At 45.6% G+C, this 26,197-nt stretch overlaps 1 protein-coding gene across 1 annotated transcript; it reads right to left on the bottom strand.

Moving 5' to 3' along the window:
* Positions 1-15,446: 15,446 nt before the first annotated feature.
* On the bottom strand, positions 15,447-22,214 carry tomm20a (translocase of outer mitochondrial membrane 20). The gene is made up of 5 exons (XM_020454477.2): positions 21,961-22,214; positions 21,419-21,462; positions 21,017-21,098; positions 16,333-16,475; positions 15,447-16,039 (listed from the first exon to the last, which is right to left on the bottom strand). Exons 1-5 carry the CDS (start codon positions 22,082-22,084, stop codon positions 15,995-15,997), a joined length of 438 nt encoding a protein of 145 aa, XP_020310066.1. The 5' UTR covers positions 22,085-22,214; the 3' UTR covers positions 15,447-15,994.
* Positions 22,215-26,197: the final 3,983 nt, after the last annotated feature.

Here is a 26,197-nt window from a genome sequence, read left to right as displayed (position 1 = left end):
TAACTCCCTCCTATATTACTCCATCCCCCTCCTATATTACTCCATCCCCAGCAGAACAACTCCGTCCTATATTACTCCATCCCCCTCCTATATTACTCCATCCCCAGCAGAACAACTCCCTCCTATATTACTCCATCCCCAGCAGAGCAACTCCCTCCTATATTACTCCATCCCCAGCAGAACAACTCCCTCCTATATTACTCCATCCCCCCTCCTATATTACTCCATCCCCAGCAGAACTCCCTCCTATATTACTCCATCCCCAGCAGATTACCTCCCTCCTATATTACTCCATCCCCAGCAGAGCAACGCCCTCCTATATTACTCCATCCCCCTCCTACATTACTCCATCCCCAGCAGAGCAACTCCCTCCTGTATTACTCCATCCCCAGCAGAACAACTCCCGCCTATATTACTCCATCCACAGCAGAACAACTCCCTCCTACATTACTCCATCCACAGCAGAACAACTCCCTCCTATATTACTCCATCCCCCTCCTATATTACTCCATCCCCAGCAGAACAACTCCCTCCTATATTACTCCATCCCCAGCAGAACATCTCCCTCCTATATTACTCCATCCCCAGCAGAGCAACTCCCTCCTATATTACTCCATCCCAGCATAACAACTCCCTCCTATATTACTCCATCCCCCACCATAACAACTCCCTCCTATATTACTCCATCCCCAGCAGAACTCCCTCCAATATTACTCCATCCCCAGCAGAACAACTCCCGCCTATATTACTCCATCCAAAGCAGAACAACTCCCTCCCATATTACTCCATCCCCCTCCTATATTACTCCATCCCTAGCAGAGCAACTCCCTCCTATATTACTCCATCCCCAGCAGAACAACTCCCGCCTATATTACTCCATCCAAAGCAGAACAACTCCCTCCCATATTACTCCATCCCCTTCCTATATTACTCCATCCCCAGCAGAACAACTCCCTCCTATATTACTCCATCCCCCTCCTATATTACTCCATCCCCAGCAGAGCAACTCCCTCCTATATTTCTCCATCACCCTCCTACATTACTCCATCCCCAGCAGAACTCCCTCCTATATTACACCATCCCCCTCCTATATTACTCCATCCCCCTCCTATATTACTCCATCCCTAGCAGAGCAACTCCCTCCTATATTACTCCATCCCCAGCAGAACAACTCCCGCCTATATTACTCCATCCACAGCAGAACAACTCCCTCCTACATTACTCCATCCACAGCAGAACAACTCCCTCCCATATTACTCCATCCCCCTCCTATATTACTCCATCCCCAGCAGAACAACTCCCTCCTATATTACTCCATCCCCCTCCTATATTACTCCATCCCCAGCAGAACTCCCTCCTATATTACTCCATCCCAAGCAGAGTAACTCCCTCCTATATTACTCCATCCCCCTCCTATATTACTCCATCCCCAGCAGAACAACTCCCTCCTATATTACTCCATCCCCAGCAGAACAACTCCCTCCTATATTACTCCATCCACAGCAGAACAACTCCCTCCTACATTACTCCATCCACAGCAGAACAACTCCCTCTATTACTCCATCCCCCTCCTATATTACTCCATCCCCAGCAGAACAACTCCCTCCTATATTACTCCATCCCCAGCAGAACAACTCCCTCCTATATTACTCCATCCACAGCAGAACAACTCCCTCCTACATTACTCCATCCCCAGCAGAACAACTCCCTCCTATATTACTCCATCCACAGCAGAACAACTCCCTCCTACATTACTCCATCCACAGCAGAACAACTCCCTAAGATATTACTCCATCCCCCTCCTATATTACTCCATCCCCAGCAGAACAACTCCCTCCTATATTACTCCATCCCCCTCCTATATTACTCCATCCCCAGCAGAACAACTCCCTCCTATATTACTCCATCCCCCCTCCTATATTACTCCATCCCCAGCAGAACAACTCCCTCCTATATTACTCCATCCCCAGCAGAGCAACGCCCTCCTATATTACTCCATCCCCCTCCTACATTACTCCATCCCCAGCAGAACAACTCCCTCCTACATTACTCCATCCCCAGCAGAACAACTCCCTCCTACATTACTCCATCCCCAGCAGAGCAACTCCCTCCTATATTACTCCATCCCCAGCAGAGCAACGCCCCCTCCTATATTACTCCATCCCCCTCCTACATTACTCCATCCCCAGCAGAGCAACTCCCTCCTATATTACTCCATCCCCAGCAGAACAACTCCCTCCTATATTACTCCATCCACAGCAGAACAACTCCCTCCTACATTACTCCATCCACAGCAGAACAACTCCCTCCTATATTACTCCATCCCCCTCCTATATTACTCCATCCCCAGCAGAACAACTCCCTCCTATATTACTCCATTCCCAGCAGAACATCTCCCTCCTATATTACTCCATCCCCAGCAGAACTCCCTCCTATATTACTCCATCCCCCTCCTACATTACTCCATCCCCCTCCTATATTACTCCATCCCCAGCAGAGCAACTCCCCTCCTATATTACTCCATCCCCCTCCTATATTACTCCATCCCCAGCAGAACTCCCTCCTATATTACTCCATCCCCCTCCTACTTTACTCCATCCCCCTCCTATATTACTCCATCCCCAGCAGAGCAACTCCCTCCTATATTACTCCATCCCCAGCAGAACAACTCCCTCCTATATTACTCCATCCCCAGCAGAACAACTCCCTCCTATATTACTCCATCCCCAGCAGAACTCCCTCCAATATTACTCCATCCCCAGCAGAGTAACTCCCTCCTATATTACTCCATCCCCCTCCTATATTACTCCATCCCCAGCAGAGCAACTCCCTCCTATATTACTCCATCCCCAGCAGAACAACTCCCTCCTATATTACTCCATCCCCAGCAGAACTCCCTCCAATATTACTCCATCCCCAGCAGAGTAACTCCCTCCTATATTACTCCATCCCCCTCCTATATTACTCCATCCCCAGCAGAGCAACTCCCTCCTATATTACTCCATCCCCAGCAGAACAACTCCCTCCTATATTACTCCATCCCCAGCAGAACTCCCTCCAATATTACTCCATCCCCAGCAGAGTAACTCCCTCCTATATTACTCCATCCCCCTCCTATATTACTCCATCCCCAGCAGAACAACTCCCTCCTATATTACTCCATCCCCAGCAGAACTCCCTCCAATATTACTCCATCCCCAGCAGAACTCCCTCCTATATTACACCATCCCCCTCCTATATTACTCCATCCCTAGCAGAGCAACTCCCTCCTATATTACTCCATCCCCAGCAGAGTAACTCCCTCCTATATTACTCGATCCCCCTCCTATATTACTCCATCCCCAGCAGAACAACTCCCTCCTATATTACTCCATCCACAGCAGAACAACTCCCTCCTACATTACTCCATCCACAGCAGAACAACTCCCTCCCATATTACTCCATCCCCCTCATATATTACTCCATCCCCAGCAGAACAACTCCCTCCTATATTACTCCATCCCCCTCCTATATTACTCCATCCCCAGCAGAACTCCCTCCTATATTACTCCATCCCAAGCAGAGTAACTCCCTCCTATATTACTCCATCCCCCTCCTATATTACTCCATCCCCAGCAGAACAACTCCCTCCTATATTACTCCATCCCCCTCCTATATTACTCCATCCCCAGCAGAACTCAATCCTATATTACTCCATCACCCGGAGGGTAACTCCCTCCTATATTACTCCATCCCCCTCCTATATTACTCCATCCCCAGCAGAACAACTCCCTCCTGTATTACTCCATCCCCAGCAGAGCAACTCCCTCCTATATTACTCCATCCCCAGCAGAGCAACTCCCTCCTATATTACTCCATCCCCAGCAGAACAACTCCCTCCTATATTACTCCATCCCCAGCAGAACAACTCCCTCCTATATTACTCCATCCACAGCAGAACAACTCCCTCCTACATTACTCCATCCACAGCAGAACAACTCCCTCCTATATTACTCCATCCCCCTCCTATATTACTCCATCCCCAGCAGAGTAACTCCCTCCTATATTACTCCATCCCCCTCCTATATTACTCCATCCCCAGCAGAACAACTCCCTCCTATATTACTCCATCCCCAGCAGAACTCAATCCTATATTACTCCATCACCCGGAGGGTAACTCCCTCCTATATTACTCCATCCCCCTCCTATATTACTCCATCCCCAGCAGAACATCTCCCTCCTATATTACTCCATCCCCAGCAGAGCAACTCCCTCCTATATTACTCCATCCCAGCATAACAACTCCCTCCTATATTACTCCATCCCCAGCATAACAACTCCCTCCTATATTACTCCATCCCCAGCAGAACTCCCTCCAATATTACTCCATCCCCAGCAGAGTAACTCCCTCCTATATTTCTCCATCACCCTCCTACATTACTCCATCCCCAGCAGAACTCCCTCCTATATTACACCATCCCCCTCCTATATTACTCCATCCCCCTCCTATATTACTCCATCCCTAGCAGAGCAACTCCCTCCTATATTACTCCATCCCCAGCAGAACAACTCCCGCCTATATTACTCCATCCAAAGCAGCACAACTCCCTCCTACATTACTCCATCCACAGCAGAACAACTCCCTCCCATATTACTCCATCCCCAGCAGAACAACTCCCTCCTATATTACTCCATCCCCCTCCTATATTACTCCATCCCCAGCAGAGCAACTCCCTCCTATATTTCTCCATCACCCTCCTACATTACTCCATCCCCAGCAGAACTCCCTCCTATATTACACCATCCCCCTCCTATATTACTCCATCCCCCTCCTATATTACTCCATCCCTAGCAGAGCAACTCCCTCCTATATTACTCCATCCCCAGCAGAACAACTCCCGCCTATATTACTCCATCCACAGCAGAACAACTCCCTCCTACATTACTCCATCCACAGCAGAACAACTCCCTCCCATATTACTCCATCCCCCTCCTATATTACTCCATCCCCAGCAGAACAACTCCCTCCTATATTACTCCATCCCCCTCCTATATTACTCCATCCCCAGCAGAACTCCCTCCTATATTACTCCATCCCCAGCAGAGCAACTCCCTCCTATATTACTCCATCCCCAGCAGAACAACTCCCTCCTATATTACTCCATCCCCAGCAGAACAACTCCCTCCTATATTACTCCATCCACAGCAGAACAACTCCCTCCTACATTACTCCATCCACAGCAGAACAACTCCCTCCCATATTACTCCATCCCCCTCCTATATTACTCCATCCCCAGCAGAACAACTCCCTCCTATATTACTCCATCCCCCTCCTATATTACTCCATCCCCAGCAGAACTCCCTCCTATATTACTCCATCCCAAGCAGAGTAACTCCCTCCTATATTACTCCATCCCCCTCCTATATTACTCCATCCCCAGCAGAACAACTCCCTCCTATATTACTCCATCCCCAGCAGAACCCAAATCCTATATTACTCCATCACCCGGAGGGTAACTCCCTCCTATATTACTCCATCCCCCTCCTATATTACTCCATCCCCAGCAGAACATCTCCCTCCTATATTACTCCATCCCCAGCAGAGCAACTCCCTCCTATATTACTCCATCCCAGCATAACAACTCCCTCCTATATTACTCCATCCCCAGCATAACAACTCCCTCCTATATTACTCCATCCCCAGCAGAACTCCCTCCAATATTACTCCATCCCCAGCAGAGTAACTCCCTCCTATATTTCTCCATCACCCTCCTACATTACTCCATCCCCAGCAGAACTCCCTCCTATATTACACCATCCCCCTCCTATATTACTCCATCCCCCTCCTATATTACTCCATCCCCAGCAGAGCAACTCCCTCCTATATTTCTCCATCACCCTCCTACATTACTCCATCCCCAGCAGAACTCCCTCCTATATTACACCATCCCCCTCCTATATTACTCCATCCCCCTCCTATATTACTCCATCCCTAGCAGAGCAACTCCCTCCTATATTACTCCATCCCCAGCAGAACAACTCCCGCCTATATTACTCCATCCACAGCAGAACAACTCCCTCCTACATTACTCCATCCACAGCAGAACAACTCCCTCCCATATTACTCCATCCCCCTCCTATATTACTCCATCCCCAGCAGAACAACTCCCTCCTATATTACTCCATCCCCCTCCTATATTACTCCATCCCCAGCAGAACTCCCTCCTATATTACTCCATCCCAAGCAGAGTAACTCCCTCCTATATTACTCCATCCCCCTCCTATATTACTCCATCCCCAGCAGAACAACTCCTCCTATATTACTCCATCCCCAGCAGAACAACTCCCTCCTATATTACTCCATCCCCAGCAGAACAACTCCCTCCTATATTACTCCATCCAAAGCAGAACAACTCCCTCCCATATTACTCCATCCCCCTCCTATATTACTCCATCCCCAGCAGAACAACTCCCTCCTATATTACTCCATCCCCCTCCTATATTACTCCATCCCCAGCAGAGCAACTCCCTCCTATATTTCTCCATCACCCTCCTACATTACTCCATCCCCAGCAGAACTCCCTCCTATATTACACCATCCCCCTCCTATATTACTCCATCCCCCTCCTATATTACTCCATCCCTAGCTTAGCAACTCCCTCCTATATTACTCCATCCCCAGCAGAACAACTCCCGCCTATATTACTCCATCCACAGCAGAACAACTCCCTCCTACATTACTCCATCCACAGCAGAACAACTCCCTCCTACATTACTCCATCCACAGCAGAACAACTCCCTCCCATATTACTCCATCCCCCTCCTATATTACTCCATCCCCAGCAGAACAACTCCCTCCTATATTACTCCATCCCCCTCCTATATTACTCCATCCCCAGCAGAACTCCCTCCTATATTACTCCATCCCCAGCAGAGCAACTCCCTCCTATATTACTCCATCCCCAGCAGAACAACTCCCTCCTATATTACTCCATCCCCAGCAGAACAACTCCCTCCTATATTACTCCATCCACAGCAGAACAACTCCCTCCTACATTACTCCATCCACAGCAGAACAACTCCCTCCCATATTACTCCATCCCCCTCCTATATTACTCCATCCCCAGCAGAACAACTCCCTCCTATATTACTCCATCCCCCTCCTATATTACTCCATCCCCAGCAGAACTCCCTCCTATATTACTCCATCCCAAGCAGAGTAACTCCCTCCTATATTACTCCATCCCCCTCCTATATTACTCCATCCCCAGCAGAACAACTCCCTCCTATATTACTCCATCCCCAGCAGAACAACTCCCTCCTATATTACTCCATCCCCCTCCTATATTACTCCATCCCCAGCAGAGCAACTCCCTCCTATATTTCTCCATCACCCTCCTACATTACTCCATCCCCAGCAGAACTCCCTCCTATATTACACCATCCCCCTCCTATATTACTCCATCCCCCTCCTATATTACTCCATCCCTAGCTTAGCAACTCCCTCCTATATTACTCCATCCCCAGCAGAACAACTCCCGCCTATATTACTCCATCCACAGCAGAACAACTCCCTCCTACATTACTCCATCCACAGCAGAACAACTCCCTCCCATATTACTCCATCCCCCTCCTATATTACTCCATCCCCAGCAGAACAACTCCCTCCTATATTACTCCATCCCCCTCCTATATTACTCCATCCCCAGCAGAACTCCCTCCTATATTACTCCATCCCAAGCAGAGTAACTCCCTCCTATATTACTCCATCCCCCTCCTATATTACTCCATCCCCAGCAGAACAACTCCCTCCTATATTACTCCATCCCCAGCAGAACAACTCCCTCCTATATTACTCCATCCACAGCAGAACAACTCCCTCCTACATTACTCCATCCACAGCAGAACAACTCCCTCTATTACTCCATCCCCCTCCTATATTACTCCATCCCCAGCAGAACAACTCCCTCCTATATTACTCCATCCCCAGCAGAACAACTCCCTCCTATATTACTCCATCCACAGCAGAACAACTCCCTCCTACATTACTCCATCCCCAGAAGAACAACTCCCTCCTATATTACTCCATCCACAGCAGAACAACTCCCTCCTACATTACTCCATCCACAGCAGAACAACTCCCTAAGATATTACTCCATCCCCCCTCCTATATTACTCCATCCCCAGCAGAACAACTCCCTCCTATATTACTCCATCCCCCTCCTATATTACTCCATCCCCAGCAGAACAACTCCCTCCTATATTACTCCATCCCCCTCCTATATTACTCCATCCCCAGCAGAACAACTCCCTCCTATATTACTCCATCCCCAGCAGAGCAACGCCCTCCTATATTACTCCATCCCCCTCCTACATTACTCCATCCCCAGCAGAGCAACTCCCTCCTATATTACTCCATCCCCAGCAGAACAACTCCCTCCTATATTACTCCATCCCCAGCAGAACAACTCCCGCCTATATTACTCCATCCACAGCAGAACAACTCCCTCCTACATTACTCCATCCACAGCAGAACAACTCCCTCCTATATTACTCCATCCCCCTCCTATATTACTCCATCCCCAGCAGAACAACTCCCTCCTATATTACTCCATTCCCAGCAGAACATCTCCCTCCTATATTACTCCATCCCCAGCAGAACTCCCTCCTATATTACTCCATCCCCCTCCTACATTACTCCATCCCCCTCCTATATTACTCCATCCCCAGCAGAGCAACTCCCTCCTATATTACTCCATCCCCCTCCTATATTACTCCATCCCCAGCAGAACTCCCTCCTATATTACTCCATCCCCCTCCTACTTTACTCCATCCCCCTCCTATATTACTCCATCCCCAGCAGAGCAACTCCCTCCTATATTACTCCATCCCCAGCAGAACAACTCCCTCCTATATTACTCCATCCCCAGCAGAACAACTCCCTCCTATATTACTCCATCCCCAGCAGAACTCCCTCCAATATTACTCCATCCCCAGCAGAGTAACTCCCTCCTATATTACTCCATCCCCCTCCTATATTACTCCATCCCCAGCAGAGCAACTCCCTCCTATATTACTCCATCCCCAGCAGAACAACTCCCTCCTATATTACTCCATCCCCAGCAGAACTCCCTCCAATATTACTCCATCCCCCAGCAGAGTAACTCCCTCCTATATTACTCCATCCCCCTCCTATATTACTCCATCCCCAGCAGAGCAACTCCCTCCTATATTACTCCATCCCCAGCAGAACAACTCCCTCCTATATTACTCCATCCCCAGCAGAACTCCCTCCAACATTACTCCATCCCCAGCAGAGTAACTCCCTCCTATATTACTCCATCCCCCTCCTATATTACTCCATCCCCAGCAGAACAACTCCCTCCTATATTACTCCATCCCCAGCAGAACTCCCTCCAATATTACTCCATCCCCAGCAGAACTCCCTCCTATATTACACCATCCCCCTCCTATATTACTCCATCCCTAGCAGAGCAACTCCCTCCTATATTACTCCATCCCCAGCAGAGTAACTCCCTCCTATATTACTCGATCCCCCTCCTATATTACACCATCCCCAGCAGAACAACTCCCTCCTATATTACTCCATCCACAGCAGAACAACTCCCTCCTACATTACTCCATCCACAGCAGAACAACTCCCTCCCATATTACTCCATCCCCCTCCTATATTACTCCATCCCCAGCAGAACAACTCCCTCCTATATTACTCCATCCCCCTCCTATATTACTCCATCCCCAGCAGAACTCCCTCCTATATTACTCCATCCCAAGCAGAGTAACTCCCTCCTATATTACTCCATCCCCCTCCTATATTACTCCATCCCCAGCAGAACAACTCCCTCCTATATTACTCCATCCCCCTCCTATATTACTCCATCCCCAGCAGAACTCAATCCTATATTACTCCATCACCCGGAGGGTAACTCCCTCCTATATTACTCCATCCCCCCTCCTATATTACTCCATCCCCAGCAGAACAACTCCCTCCTGTATTACTCCATCCCCAGCAGAGCAACTCCCTCCTATATTACTCCATCCCCAGCAGAGCAACTCCCTCCTATATTACTCCATCCCCAGCAGAACAACTCCCTCCTATATTACTCCATCCCCAGCAGAACAACTCCCTCCTATATTACTCCATCCACAGCAGAACAACTCCCTCCTACATTACTCCATCCACAGCAGAACAACTCCCTCCCATATTACTCCATCCCCCTCCTATATTACTCCATCCCCAGCAGAACAACTCCCTCCTATATTACTCCATCCCCCTCCTATATTACTCCATCCCCAGCAGAACTCCCTCCTATATTACTCCATCCCAAGCAGAGTAACTCCCTCCTATATTACTCCATCCCCCTCCTATATTACTCCATCCCCAGCAGAACAACTCCCTCCTATATTACTCCATCCCCAGCAGAACTCAATCCTATATTACTCCATCACCCGGAGGGTAACTCCCCTCCTATATTACTCCATCCCCCTCCTATATTACTCCATCCCCAGCAGAACATCTCCCTCCTATATTACTCCATCCCCAGCAGAGCAACTCCCTCCTATATTACTCCATCCCAGCATAACAACTCCCTCCTATATTACTCCATCCCCAGCATAACAACTCCCTCCTATATTACTCCATCCCCAGCAGAACTCCCTCCAATATTACTCCATCCCCAGCAGAGTAACTCCCTCCTATATTTCTCCATCACCCTCCTACATTACTCCATCCCCAGCAGAACTCCCTCCTATATTACACCATCCCCCTCCTATATTACTCCATCCCCCTCCTATATTACTCCATCCCTAGCAGAGCAACTCCCTCCTATATTACTCCATCCCCAGCAGAACAACTCCCGCCTATATTACTCCATCCAAAGCAGCACAACTCCCTCCTACATTACTCCATCCACAGCAGAACAACTCCCTCCCATATTACTCCATCCCCAGCAGAACAACTCCCTCCTATATTACTCCATCCCCCTCCTATATTACTCCATCCCCAGCAGAGCAACTCCCTCCTATATTTCTCCATCACCCTCCTACATTACTCCATCCCCAGCAGAACTCCCTCCTATATTACACCATCCCCCTCCTATATTACTCCATCCCCCTCCTATATTACTCCATCCCTAGCAGAGCAACTCCCTCCTATATTACTCCATCCCCAGCAGAACAACTCCCGCCTATATTACTCCATCCACAGCAGAACAACTCCCTCCTACATTACTCCATCCACAGCAGAACAACTCCCTCCCATATTACTCCATCCCCCTCCTATATTACTCCATCCCCAGCAGAACAACTCCCTCCTATATTACTCCATCCCCCTCCTATATTACTCCATCCCCAGCAGAACTCCCTCCTATATTACTCCATCCCCAGCAGAGCAACTCCCTCCTATATTACTCCATCCCCAGCAGAACAACTCCCTCCTATATTACTCCATCCCCAGCAGAACAACTCCCTCCTATATTACTCCATCCACAGCAGAACAACTCCCTCCTACATTACTCCATCCACAGCAGAACAACTCCCTCCCATATTACTCCATCCCCCTCCTATATTACTCCATCCCCAGCAGAACAACTCCCTCCTATATTACTCCATCCCCCTCCTATATTACTCCATCCCCAGCAGAACTCCCTCCTATATTACTCCATCCCAAGCAGAGTAACTCCCTCCTATATTACTCCATCCCCCTCCTATATTACTCCATCCCCAGCAGAACAACTCCCTCCTATATTACTCCATCCCCAGCAGAACTCAATCCTATATTACTCCATCACCCGGAGGGTAACTCCCTCCTATATTACTCCATCCCCCTCCTATATTACTCCATCCCCAGCAGAACATCTCCCTCCTATATTACTCCATCCCCAGCAGAGCAACTCCCTCCTATATTACTCCATCCCAGCATAACAACTCCCTCCTATATTACTCCATCCCCAGCATAACAACTCCCTCCTATATTACTCCATCCCCAGCAGAACTCCCTCCAATATTACTCCATCCCCAGCAGAGTAACTCCCTCCTATATTTCTCCATCACCCTCCTACATTACTCCATCCCCAGCAGAACTCCCTCCTATATTACACCATCCCCCTCCTATATTACTCCATCCCCCTCCTATATTACTCCATCCCTAGCAGAGCAACTCCCTCCTATATTACTCCATCCCCAGCAGAACAACTCCCGCCTATATTACTCCATCCAAAGCAGAACAACTCCCTCCTACATTACTCCATCCACAGCAGAACAACTCCCTCCCATATTACTCCATCCCCAGCAGAACAACTCCCTCCTATATTACTCCATCCCCCTCCTATATTACTCCATCCCCAGCAGAGCAACTCCCTCCTATATTTCTCCATCACCCTCCTACATTACTCCATCCCCAGCAGAACTCCCTCCTATATTACACCATCCCCCTCCTATATTACTCCATCCCCCTCCTATATTACTCCATCCCTAGCAGAGCAACTCCCTCCTATATTACTCCATCCCCAGCAGAACAACTCCCGCCTATATTACTCCATCCACAGCAGAACTCCCTCCTACATTACTCCATCCACAGCAGAACAACTCCCTCCCATATTACTCCATCCCCCTCCTATATTACTCCATCCCCAGCAGAACAACTCCCTCCTATATTACTCCATCCCCCTCCTATATTACTCCATCCCCAGCAGAACTCCCTCCTATATTACTCCATCCCAAGCAGAGTAACTCCCTCCTATATTACTCCATCCCCCTCCTATATTACTCCATCCCCAGCAGAACAACTCCCTCCTATATTACTCCATCCCCAGCAGAACAACTCCCTCCTATATTACTCCATCCACAGCAGAACAACTCCCTCCTACATTACTCCATCCACAGCAGAACAACTCCCTCTATTACTCCATCCCCCTCCTATATTACTCCATCCCCAGCAGAACAACTCCCTCCTATATTACTCCATCCCCAGCAGAACAACTCCCTCCTATATTACTCCATCCACAGCAGAACAACTCCCTCCTACATTACTCCATCCCCAGCAGAACAACTCCCTCCTATATTACTCCATCCACAGCAGAACAACTCCCTCCTACATTACTCCATCCACAGCAGAACAACTCCCTCCTATATTACTCCATCCCCCTCCTATATTACTCCATCCCCAGCAGAGTAACTCACTCCTATATTACTCCATCCCCCTCCTATATTACTCCATCCCCAGCAGAACAACTCCCTCCTGTATTACTCCATCCCCCTCCTATATTACTCCATCCCCAGCAGAACAACTCCCTCCTATATTACTCCATCCCCAGCAGAGCAACGCCCTCCTATATTACTCCATCCCCCTCCTACATTACTCCATCCCCAGCAGAGCAACTCCCTCCTATATTACTCCATCCACAGCAGAACAACTCCCTCCTACATTACTCCATCCACAGCAGAACAACTCCCTCCTATATTACTCCATCCCCCTCCTATATTACTCCATCCCCAGCAGAACAACTCCCTCCTATATTACTCCATTCCCAGCAGAACATCTCCCTCCTATATCACTCCATCCCCAGCAGAACTCCCTCCTATATTACTCCATCCCCCTCCTACATTACTCCATCCCCCTCCTATATTACTCCATCCCCAGCAGAGCAACTCCCTCCTATATTACTCCATCCCCCTCCTATATTACTCCATCCCCAGCAGAACTCCCTCCTATATTACTCCATCCCCCTCCTACTTTACTCCATCCCCCTCCTATATTACTCCATCCCCAGCAGAGCAACTCCCTCCTATATTACTCCATCCCCAGCAGAACAACTCCCTCCTATATTACTCCATCCCCAGCAGAACAACTCCCTCCTATATTACTCCATCCCCAGCAGAACTCCCTCCAATATTACTCCATCCCCAGCAGAGTAACTCCCTCCTATATTACTCCATCCCCCTCCTATATTACTCCATCCCCAGCAGAGCAACTCCCTCCTATATTACTCCATCCCCAGCAGAACAACTCCCTCCTATATTACTCCATCCCCAGCAGAACTCCCTCCAATATTACTCCATCCCCAGCAGAGTAACTCCCTCCTATATTACTCCATCCCCCTCCTATATTACTCCATCCCCAGCAGAACAACTCCCTCCTATATTACTCCATCCCCAGCAGAACTCCCTCCAATATTACTCCATCCCCAGCAGAACTCCCTCCTATATTACACCATCCCCCTCCTATATTACTCCATCCCTAGCAGAGCAACTCCATCCTATATTACTCCATCCCCAGCAGAGTAACTCCCTCCTATATTACTCCATCCCCAGCAGAACAACTCCCTCCTATATTACTCCATCCACAGCAGAACAACTCCCTCCTACATTACTCCATCCACAGCAGAACAACTCCCTCCCATATTACTCCATCCCCCTCCTATATTACTCCATCCCCAGCAGAACAACTCCCTCCTATATTACTCCATCCCCAGGAGAACAACTCCCTCCTATATTACTCCATCCACAGCAGAACAACTCCCTCCTACATTACTCCATCCACAGCAGAACAACTCCCTCCTATATTACTCCATCCCCAGCAGAACGACTCCGTGCTATATTACTCCATCCCCAGCAGAACAACTCCCTCCTATATTACTCCATACCCCTCCTATATTACTCCATCCCCAGCAGAACTCCCTCCTATATTACTCCATCCCCAGCAGAGTAACTCCCTCCTATATTACTCCATCCCCCTCCTATATTACTCCATCCCCAGCAGAACTCCCTCCTATATTACTCCATCCCCCTCCTATATTACTCCATCCCCAGCAGAACTCCCTCCTATATTACTCCATCCCCCTCCTATATTACTCCATCCCCAGCAGAACAACTCCCTCCTATATTACCCCATCCCCCTCCTACATTACTCCATCCCCCTCCTACATTACTCCATCCCCAGCAGAGCTACTCCCTCCTATATTACTCCAACCCCCTCCTATATTACTCCATCCTCAGCAGAACTCCCTCCTATATTACTCCATCCCCAGCAGAACAACTCCCTCCCATATTACTCCATCCCGAGCAGAACTCCCTCCTATATTACTCCATCCCCAGCAGAACTCCCTCCTATATTACTCCATCCCCAGCAGAACTCCCTCCTATATTACTCCATCCCCAATGTAGAAAGCTGCTCTGTTCACTAGTATGACCATAAACGGTGCTCAACTTTCAGGCCTTCTGAGATTCCCTGGCTGTCCGTCTACTACCCCACTGTGCTGCTCAGGCTGAGGCTCAGGCCCTAATCTGCTAGTGCTGCCTTGCTCCAGTGGCTCAGGGGGAAATACTGATAAAATGGTGTCCTACCCAATTCAATCTGTAAACCGCAACTAAACATGATCATTCTGGCACTAATCTCCATGCATTGCTACTGCCATCTAGTGGCCATGCAGATCACAGAAACAGACAAATACATTCACATTTTTATTTCATGACTTGATTTCAGAATTACAAAAAAAATGATATTCCACTGACATCGTAGAAAACAATCGACCTAATAAAGATAGAGTCCACCTCACAGTGGACATATACATGACAGGGACAAACAGAGCCAACCTCTTTACATAGTGTTTCATGTATAAATAGGGAAAATGTCCTCTGCGGCACCACATTTTGAAATCATGCTTAATCTCTACATAATCTAGAATATTAGTAAAAAAAAAAAAAAAATCCTTTTAGGCTAAATAATACAACACATTTATGTCAACACATTTAGTTTGTCAAGATATTAGAATGTGAAATGAGGGCTACTGCATAGGAAATGTTTTACAGTAGACTGAAGAGGGGACACGGACAGGACTTCTTATATAGCACTGGGGGAGGGGAGTACAGTCAGCCGATGTCCTGGTTGGTGAGGAAGACATCCAATGGCAGCCATCTTGACTAAGGCCACACAGCCAGTCAACAGCCACACACGCAGTTGCACACTGTTTCACACACACAAACCTCACCAGCTCATTCACTCAACATCATCTTCTGCCAAACTCTGAGCACTCACGATTCTCTGAAAAAAAAAAGAGAACCTTCACTGAACTCCTCAGCCACGGTCAGACCTGAATCCTGACAGTCTAATAAGTGACATGAGAATGAAACTGTCTGTCAAGAAAAACAACTGACAAGATTAATGTCCAAGAGCTGAAAGAACAGGTCATCTCTAAGCCATTTTGGTGACACTCCAACACCACCCTTGGACAAAGTACCCTTTGTCCATATCAGCATGCCAAATACATTGTACATTTTAAGTGTGAATATCGGAATAGAGACCTAGCGTCTTCCGTGGGAGAGAGCCTCACTCACCTGGCTGATGGTGGGCAGTTTGGTGAGCAGCATCTGGAACACTGGAGGAGGCAGAGTCTGCTGTAGCACCTGGAGCAGCTGTTGGGGCTGACCACACACTGCTATGGCATTTGTTAGATGGTCTACACCCATCTCACAGTCTCCTGTTGGGGTTGTCGACATGATTAGGTCAGGTGGTCTACTTCCTTCAAGCTACAGTCCAAACAAGATATTAATACCATCTCAACTCTTACGCTAGCCACTTTCCCCTCGGTGGGAATCACGATCGAAACTGAATGCAGTTTGTTTGCCATCTTAACTTATTCGTGACAGGGGGGGCAGTATTGAGTAGCTTGGATGAATAAGGTGCCCAGAGTAAACTGCCTGCTACTCAGGCCCAGAAGCTAACATATGCATATTATTAGTAGTATTGGATAGAAAACACTTCGAATTTTCTAAAACTGTTTGAATGATGTCTGAGTAGAACAGAACTCATATGGCAGGTGAAAAGCTGAGACAAATCCAACCAGGAAGTGGGAAATCTGAGGTTTGTAGTTCCATTTAAGTGATTGCCTATCCAATATGCTGTGTCTATGGGGCCAGATTGCACTTCAAGGCTTCCAGCAGATGTCAACAGTCTTTAGAAAGTTGTTTGAGGCTTCTATTGTGGAAGGGTGTCGAATAAGAGCTGTTTCAACAAGTGGACTAGGCTGTGGCCAAATCAGTTAACTGCGCGGGTGCACGTTCCTTATTTTTCCTCTGTAATGAATACGCTATTGTCCGGTTGGAATATTATTGAATATTTATTATAAAAAGACCCTAAGGATTGATTGGAAACATTGTTTGACATGTTTCTACAAACTGTAATAAAACTCGACTTCTCGTCTGGATTTTGCGCTCGCGCATTGTGCCTTTGGAATAGTGAACTAAGAGGTATTTGGACGTAATCGAACAAAACAATTATTGTGGGAGTCCTGGGAGTGCATTCTGACGAAGATCAGCAAAGTGAAGATTTATAATGCTATTTATGACTTTTGTTGACTCCACAACTTCATGGGTAACTGCATGGCTTGCTGCATAGTTCAGATTGTGCTTTTGCCGTAAAGCTTTTTTGAAATCTGACACAGCGGCATTAAGAACAAGTTTCTTTAATTCTTTCAAAGTATTTCTGTTCTTTGATGTGGCTCTCTGCAATGTCGTCGGATGTTTGAGGCATTTCTGAACATGTCGCCAATGTAAACTTGAGGTTTTTGGATATAAATATGAACTTGATCGAACAAAACATACATGTATTGTGTAACATTGAGTCCTGGGAGTGTCATCTGATGAAGATCGTCAAAGGTTAGTGGTTAATTTTATCCATATTTCAGCTTTTTGTGATACCTCTTTGGATAGAAAATGGCTGAAAGCTTTCTGTGACTAGTTGCTGACCTAACATAATGATAAGTTCTGCTTTCGCCGAAAAGCCTTTTTGAAATCGGACACTGTGGTTGGATTAACGAGAAGTGATTCTTTAAAATACTTGTATGGTTTGGGAATTTTAATTTGGCGCCCTGCACTTTCACTGGCTGTTGGCGAGGTGAGATTGTCCCAAACGATCCCAGAGAGGTTATTAAGTGGAGGTCCAATTCACTAATGTTGCCTCCTCGGCCCTCAATTTAGCTCGAGGGAGCGAATGAACAACTTTGGTACCTTGCAGGGTTGATATGACCCACAATTCAATTCACATGTCAAACTCGTGGCTGCGAAGTATCAAACTTAAAAACAAGGCTGCATTTTCAGCTTTAAATAAAAACAGACACTACCGTAACCAACCCACTCATTCAAGATTTCTACATTGTAGAATAATAGTGAAGACATTAAAACTATGAAATAACACATGGAATCACAGTATTTTTTATTTTTTAAAGTTAATTAAAATAAACACTAAAATAACACATCCTGATCTGAATGAAATAATCTTATTAAATACTTTTTTCTTTACATAGTTGAATGTGCTGACAACAAAAATCACACAAATTATCAATGGAAATCAAATGTATCAACCCATGGAGGTCTGGATTTGGAGTGACACTTCTCTTCCTCTTGGCTGACACTCCAGCCACATGAGGTCTAGCATTAGGAGGAACCCAGGGCCAACCGCACCATCATATGGTCTCACAAGGGGTGTGAGGATTTCATCTCGGTACCTAATGGCAGTCAGGCTACCTCTGGCGAGCACATAGAGGGCTGTGCGGCCCCCCAAAGAATTGCCACCCCACACCAGGACTTGACCCATCGACAAACCAGTCAGCGCTGGAGGATGTTGTAGGCAGCAGAACGTTCTCCAGACTCTGTCACGTGCTCAGTGTGAACCTGCTTTCATCTGAAGAGCACAGGGCGGCAGTGGAGAATTTGCCAATCTTGGTGTTCTCTGGCAAATGCCAGACGTCCTGCACGGTGTTGGGCTGTAAGCACAACCCCCACCTGTTGACGTCGGGCCCTCACACCACCCTCATGGAGTCAGTTTCTGACCGTTTGAGCAGACATGCACATTTGTGGCCTGCTGGAGGTCATTTTGCAGGGCTCTGTGCTCCTCCTTGCACAAAGGGGGAGGTAGCGGTCCTGCTGCTGGGTTGTTGCCCTCCTACGGCCTCCTCCACATCTCCTGATGTACTGGCCTGTCTCCTGGTAGCGCCTCCATGCTCTGGACACTACGCTGCTAGACACAGCAAACCTTCTTTCCACAGCTCACATTGATGTGCCATCCTGGATGAGCTGCACTACCTGAGCCACTTGTGTGGGTTGTAGACTCCGTCTCATGCTACCACTAGAGTGAAAGCACCGCCAGCATTCAAGTGACCAAAACATCAGCCAGGAAGCATAGGAACTGAGAAGTGGTCTGTGGTTACCACCTGCAGAACCACTCCTTTATTGGGGGTGTCTTGCCAATAATTTCCACCTGTTGTCTATTCCATTTGCACAAAAGCATGTGACATTTATTGTCAATCAGTGTTGCTTCCTAAGTGGACAGTTTGATTTCACAGAAGTGTGATTGACTTAGAGTTACATTGTGTTGTTTAAGTGTTCCCTTTATTTTTTTGAGCAGTGTATATTTTACATTTGAGATTCTTCAGAAAATCCACCCTTTGCCTTGATGACAGCTTTGCACTCTTTGGCATTCTCTCAACCAGATTCATGAGGTAGTCATCTGGAATGCATTTCAATTAACAGGTGTGCCTTGTTAAAAGTTAATTTGTGGAATTTCTTTCCTTCTTAATGCATTTGAGCCAATCAGTTGCGTTGTGACAAGGTAGGGGTGGTATACAGAAGATATCCCTATTTGGTAAAAGACCAAGTCCATATTACAGCTCAAATAAGCAAAGAGAAATGACAGTCCATCATTACTTCAATACATGAAGGTCAGTCCATAAAAATGTAACTTTGAAAGTTTCTTCAAATGCAGTCGCAAAAACCAAGCACTATGATGAAACTGGCTCTCATGAGGACTGCCACAGGAAAGGAAGACCCAAAGTTACCTTTGCTGCAGAGGAGAAGTTCATTAGAGTTACCAGCCTCAGAAATTGCTGCCAAAATAAATGCTTCAGAGTTCAAGTAACAGACACATCTGAACAGCAACTGTTCAGGAGACTGAATTAGGAAAAAAAAATGATTCAAAATAAAAATGACTTATGTAATTGATGTTGTAGAGCTGAAATAACCAGAGCCCCATTACTCTTTTCCAGAAGCTAACATTAGTGTGCTGCCATCCTGTTAGAAGGTAACAGATTATTTTATTACAATGGTTAAATTGGATTTTCATTGTGTTCAATGGTGTTATTTGCCCCCCAGTGGAGTTTTCTGGTACTTAGAAAGACGACGCAAACAGGAAGTACAGAATTAGTTTTGCACGCAAAGAAGCAGCTACAAACAACGCTACGGTGCAGGTCTTTCGGTTATTTCTTGTCACGCTTCAGCCGTGGAAATATTTTTTTGTAAGTTCGATTCAAGCATTTAGCTAATGATGATAATCTTGTCATTGATAGAGTTGCTTACATATCAATGTTGGTTGCATTTACACAAATTGCAATGCCTTTAATGTATGTCGTTAGCTGTATTACTTTGCTCGTGCCTCATGCAAACGAATTGTAAAATATACAATACTGTAGTTTTGTTACTGTTCCTAGTGTAATATGCTTTGTTATTCTACATAAATGGTTGTACATTAGAGTAATGAAAGGAGCCAATTACCATATGAGTAACAATTAGCTATATGGTTTGGCATCATGCCAGATGCATGGTACCTTAGCGCGTGCTTTGTATTTATGCAGCTTCAAATGTTTAATGTACAGCTACAGTATGTCGGTGTGAATTGAATACTAAAGTATATTCTTTTCTGTATTTTGCAGTTTCACAACATAAACGTTTTCAATATATTCATTCAAGAAAAGTCACGCCTTGGGAGTTTTATTGAAGACTTAGTTGTTAGCTATCTGTCTAGTTTTGCATGGGAACGCAACTCAAGGGCAGAATAATTAGCAACCAGGATGTTTATGAGAATGCACAGTTGGACCAGACACTAAATCCACAGCTATTCCAGAAGGTGTCAATCTGAGTTCAAGCCTGTTATTCAGGACCAGATAGTTATAGGATCTTAGTAGTGTTCAGGACTGGGTGTGTATGAAAGACGAGGTGATGGCCATGGAGACAGGGGGTGACAGCTAACCTTGTGCTAGCAGCTCCTCTCCCAGTTGGATCTCCTCCAGGAAGAACTTCTGTACAGCTTCTGCATCCTTCAGGTCAGGTAGCTAAATGGCAGACAGGTTAGCAGACAGTCAGTCAGGAGGGGAAGACAAAGAGCCTTCTAAAAAGCACAAACTTCATATAATCTCAGTGCACCTGAGTGGTGCAGTGGTCCAAGGCACTGCATCTCAGTGCTAGAGGCATCACAACAGACCCTGGTTCGATCCCGGGATGTATCCCAACTGGCAGTGAGCCGGAGTCCCATAGGGCGGCATACATTTAGCCCAGTGTCATCCGGGTTAGGGGGTTTGGCCTGGGTAGGCCGTCATTGTAAAATACGACCTCGTTAAATAAAAATACACTTGGCCATTGTAACGTTTCTTACCCTGAGTACAGTCTTCTCTTGGGAAGACTTCTGTTTACTCCTGCCTGTTGAAACAATGTCATATTTGATGACTAGTATGCTAATGAAAGGAGTGGCTTGCAGAGAAAGATGTCAGTTACATGGAAGGGCTAAGAAGAAGAAGAAAACACATTTAAAAAGGAGTCGGGATTGTTTAAACCAAACATATTATATGGTGAACACTAACGTTACTAGTCTATGTAGGAGAGTTGGTTGACTTAACTAGTTATGTACACACCACCATTGACAAACCATCCTTAATATTGGATTGACCGGACTGCAGATGAATCAATGTTAGCCAACGCTAACTAGTTAACTGGATATGTTGGCACTTCGTTAATTAACTATTGACTAGTTAACCAACTCGTAACTAGTTAGCAATAACATAACCCAAATACAAAGCTAAGCGTATACTTAATGCAGTTATATCACGCTAGATAGTTAGCCAAACATTTGTAAACTAGCTAGCCATTTTGTCGCAGGTATAAAAACACGTGACTTGCCAGTTTGCTAACATGACTTACGTTCTTGTAGTCTTTTCTTGAAGTTCGGGTCACTTCGTCGTTTTCTATCGAAATAAACGCAGTATCCAATGAACAGGGCTCCGGCCACCCCAGCGACCATGGTGCTGGTTTTAGCCCCCATCATGTCCGGAGAGCAGAGTAGACACACCACTAAGTTAACTAGCCAGCATGCTAGCTACTGACTCTTCCTGTGAAGGACACCGACTGCGCATGATTCCATCTTGCGTCACTGGACTCACACCTGCGCAGTGACTACAGCTGATTGATTATTTAGTTGATTTATTACATACAGCTGATAAGTGAAATAGTGAACAGGGCCGTCATTCGGGTAAAACGGTTTACCGTGTAACAACTAAATGCAACAAAAAGAAACGGGGGAGGGACCTACCTGAATGTGTCCAATAGAAATTCTCGTTTATAATTGCAAAACGTTTTCCGTTCGATGTTAATGTTTTCCGTTCGGTGTTAATGTTTTCCGTTCGGTGCAAAACTTTTTGCAACAGAAATCGTGACACCCTAGAGTTCAAGGGTTTACTCCTTGTTTAAGAGCTTACTTTACAGAAGGCAAGTGGATTTGCCATTTATTTTCAGTTACTGAAATTATTTATTTTGTTATTACTGTAGTATAAGTACACTACTACCAAGTACAGTCATCAAATCATTCCTTCTCAATGTTAGAGTTGACCATAATACATTTTGGCAGACTCTCCAGAGCCAGTGCATTTAACGAAGGTGGGTAAGGCAACCACATTATCCACAGATTACAGCCGTTACAAGTAAATCTAGAGACGTGCGTGTTGAGCAGATAACATGGCATGTGACGTTTCCACCAGACCAAAGACAATACAATGAAGTTCAAACTATGGCATTTATTTCAAACAGAGGCATCTTTTTTCTTAACTTTTTTTTGCTTACATTTGTACAATAAATTACACATGTATGAATGCCCATTTTCTGACGGGCCTAATAAATACTATAGAGTTTTTTTTTTTCATAAGCTTTATCACTCTCTCTCTCACTCTCCCAGACCATTCCATAGAGGTCTGTGAAACTGTACAAGTTGGAAAATACCATAACCGTCTTTTCAAAACCGCTAAACCCAGTGAGCAAAATCGGGTTGAAAAGACATCAACCAAAAATAATGTATTTTCAACATCTTGTGCTCATAGGGTATGCTTCTGATACAAGCACAAGCTAACGTAAAAACAACACACACACACAAAAAAAAACTAATTAACAAGCCAAGACAGAGAACAAAGCAAATAACCAGTCTAGGAAAGAAAAAACTATTCTGAAAACCTCAGAACAAAAAAGTAAATAAAAAACAAATGAAGAACCAAATAAACCTTGTACCCAAATGGCACCCTATTCCCTATATAGTGCACTACTTTTGACCAGGGCCCATAGGGATCCATTTGGGACGCAAGCCCTTGTCCCCCCAGTGAGGACCAGAATGAGAAATGAACGGGGAAAACGACATACATGCGTCGACCCTCCTCACTATGTACACTAATGAAACTACATGTTGAAACAGTACGACTGCCTGTACACAAAAGTACACGTTATCATTATGAACAGTGGAAGATATTAAATAGCTTGACTCAAATCACTCTTGTTCTCAATATACAAATGTATAACAAAGGCATACAATTACATACAAGTGCCAAACAAACAGACATAATATCATACAGTGGGGATCTATACAAACTACGCATCCCAAATGGAAACCTTTCCCCTTTCCCCTTTATAGTGCACTACTTTTAGGGAATCCCATAGGTAGTGCACTACTTTTGACCAGGGCCAATAGGGAATCCCATAGGTAGTACACTACTTTTGACCAGGGCCAATAGGGAATCCCATAGGTAGTGCACTACTTTTGACCAGGACCAATAGGGAATCCCATAGGTAGTGCACTACTTTTGACCAGGGCCAATAGGGAATCCCATAGGTAGTGCACTATAAATGGAATAGGGCAGATGCAACCAAAGGGAGGAAACACTGGAGTCTGAAATAATGGCTGTATACACATACAGCACTTTGTTGTCATAAATACACAGCTACAATATTGTTTTCACCATTATCCTGGTCAGATTATAGAGAACAGAACCAAAACATGATTATTTGTTGGCATGGATGAGAGGGGGGGGGGTTAACAACATGATTATTTGTTGGTATGGATGGGGGGGTGAAGAGTTGGGTAAAACAACATGATTATTTGTTGGTGGGGGGGGGGGGTTAACAACATGATTATTTGTTGGTATGGGTGAGGGGGGGGTTAAGAGTTGGGTAAAACAACATGATTATTCGTTGGTATGGGATGGGTGAGGGGGGGGTTAAGAGTTGGGTAAAACAACATGATTATTCGTTGGTATGGGTGAGGGGGGGTTAAGAGTTGGGTAAAACAACATGATTATTCGTTGGTATGGGTGAGGGGGGGTTAAGAGTTGGGTAAAACAACATGATTATTTGTTGGTATGGGATGGGTGAGGGGGGGGTTAACAACATTATTATTAGGTGGTGGTGGGGGGGGGGGTTAACGACATTATTATTTGTTGGTGGTGGGGAGGGGGGGTTAACGACATTATTATTAGGTGGTGGTGGGGGGGGGGGGGGGGGGGGTTAACAACATGATTATTTGTTGGTGGTGGGTGGGGGGGTGGGGGTTAACAACATGATTATTTGTTGGTGGTGGGTGGGTGGGGGTAACAACATGATTATTTGTTGGTGGTAGGGGGGGGTGGGTGAAGAGTTGATTAAAAGGAGAACTGGTGATGATTTGGAAACACCATCGATGACCTTTATAGCTTTCCTGTCAATGTGTTTCACTTTATATTTTCTATATAATAATCTTGGAACAATCAATTACACATCTGGGACACATTCTTATTAGATTTCTAAATGTCTTCTGCAGCATAACAAACTACTATAATCTGTACAGACTACTATAATCTGAACAGACTACTATAATCTGTACAGACTACTATAATCTGAACAGACTACTATAATCTGTACAGCCTACTATAATCTGAACAGACTACTATAATCTGTACAGACTACTATAATCTGTACAGACTACTATAATCTGTACAGCCTACTATAATCTGTACAGACTACTATAATCTGTACAGACTACTTTAATCTGTACAGACTACTATAATCTGTACAGACTACTATAATCTGAACAGACTACTATAATCTGAACAGACTACTATAATCTGGTCAGACTACTATAATCTGAACAGACTACTATAATCTGTACAGACTACTTTAATCTGTACAGACTACTATAATCTGTACAGACTACTATAATCTGAACAGACTACTATAATCTGAACAGACTACTATAATCTGTACAGACTACTATAATCTGAACAGACTACTATAATCTGGTCAGACTACTATAATCTGGTCAGACTACTATAATCTGAACAGACTACTATAATCTGAACAGACTACTATAATCTGGTCAGACTACTATAATCTGTACAGACTACTATAATCTGAACAGACTACTATAATCTGGTCAGACTACTATAATCTGTAGGGGTAAAGATTTGATAAGAATGCTGAATCTGTATAGACTCATCAAATCTCACCCCTACAGGTTATAGAAGAACACAGGATTGATGAGGAGTTGGAAACATACTGGTAGAACACCTATTGTTTTAGTATATTTCTCTTGGGATAATCAATTACAAACCTGGGAGTTATACATTATATATATTACTATATACACTGAACAAAAATATAAACGCAACATGTAGAGTGTTGGTCCCATATTTCAGCTGAAATAAAAGATCCCAGAAATGTTTATTTCTCTCAAATGTTTACATCCCTGTTAGTGAGCATTTCTCCTTTGCCAAGATAATCCATCCACCTGACAAGTGTGGCATTTCAAGGAGATTAAACAGCATGATCATTACACAGGTGCACCTTGTGCTGGGGACAATAAAAGGCCACTCTAAAATGTGCAGTTTTGTCTCACAACACAATGCCACAGATTCCTCAAATTTTGAGGGAGCGTGCAATTGGCATGCTGACTGCAGGAATGTCCACCAGAGCTGTTGCCAGATAATTTAATGTTAATTTCTCTACCATAAGCCACCTCCATCGTCGTTTTAGAGAATGTGGCAGTATGTCCAACCGGCCTCACAACCGCAGATCACGTGTATGGCGTCGTGTGGGCGAGCGGTTTGCTGATGTCAAATTTATGAACAGAGTGCCCCATGGGGGCGGT

The sequence above is a fragment of the Oncorhynchus kisutch genome, linkage group LG20, assembly GCF_002021735.2.
Source record: "Oncorhynchus kisutch isolate 150728-3 linkage group LG20, Okis_V2, whole genome shotgun sequence".
NCBI lineage: Eukaryota > Metazoa > Chordata > Actinopteri > Salmoniformes > Salmonidae > Oncorhynchus > Oncorhynchus kisutch.
This window is presented reverse-complemented; position numbering and strand designations above follow the sequence as displayed.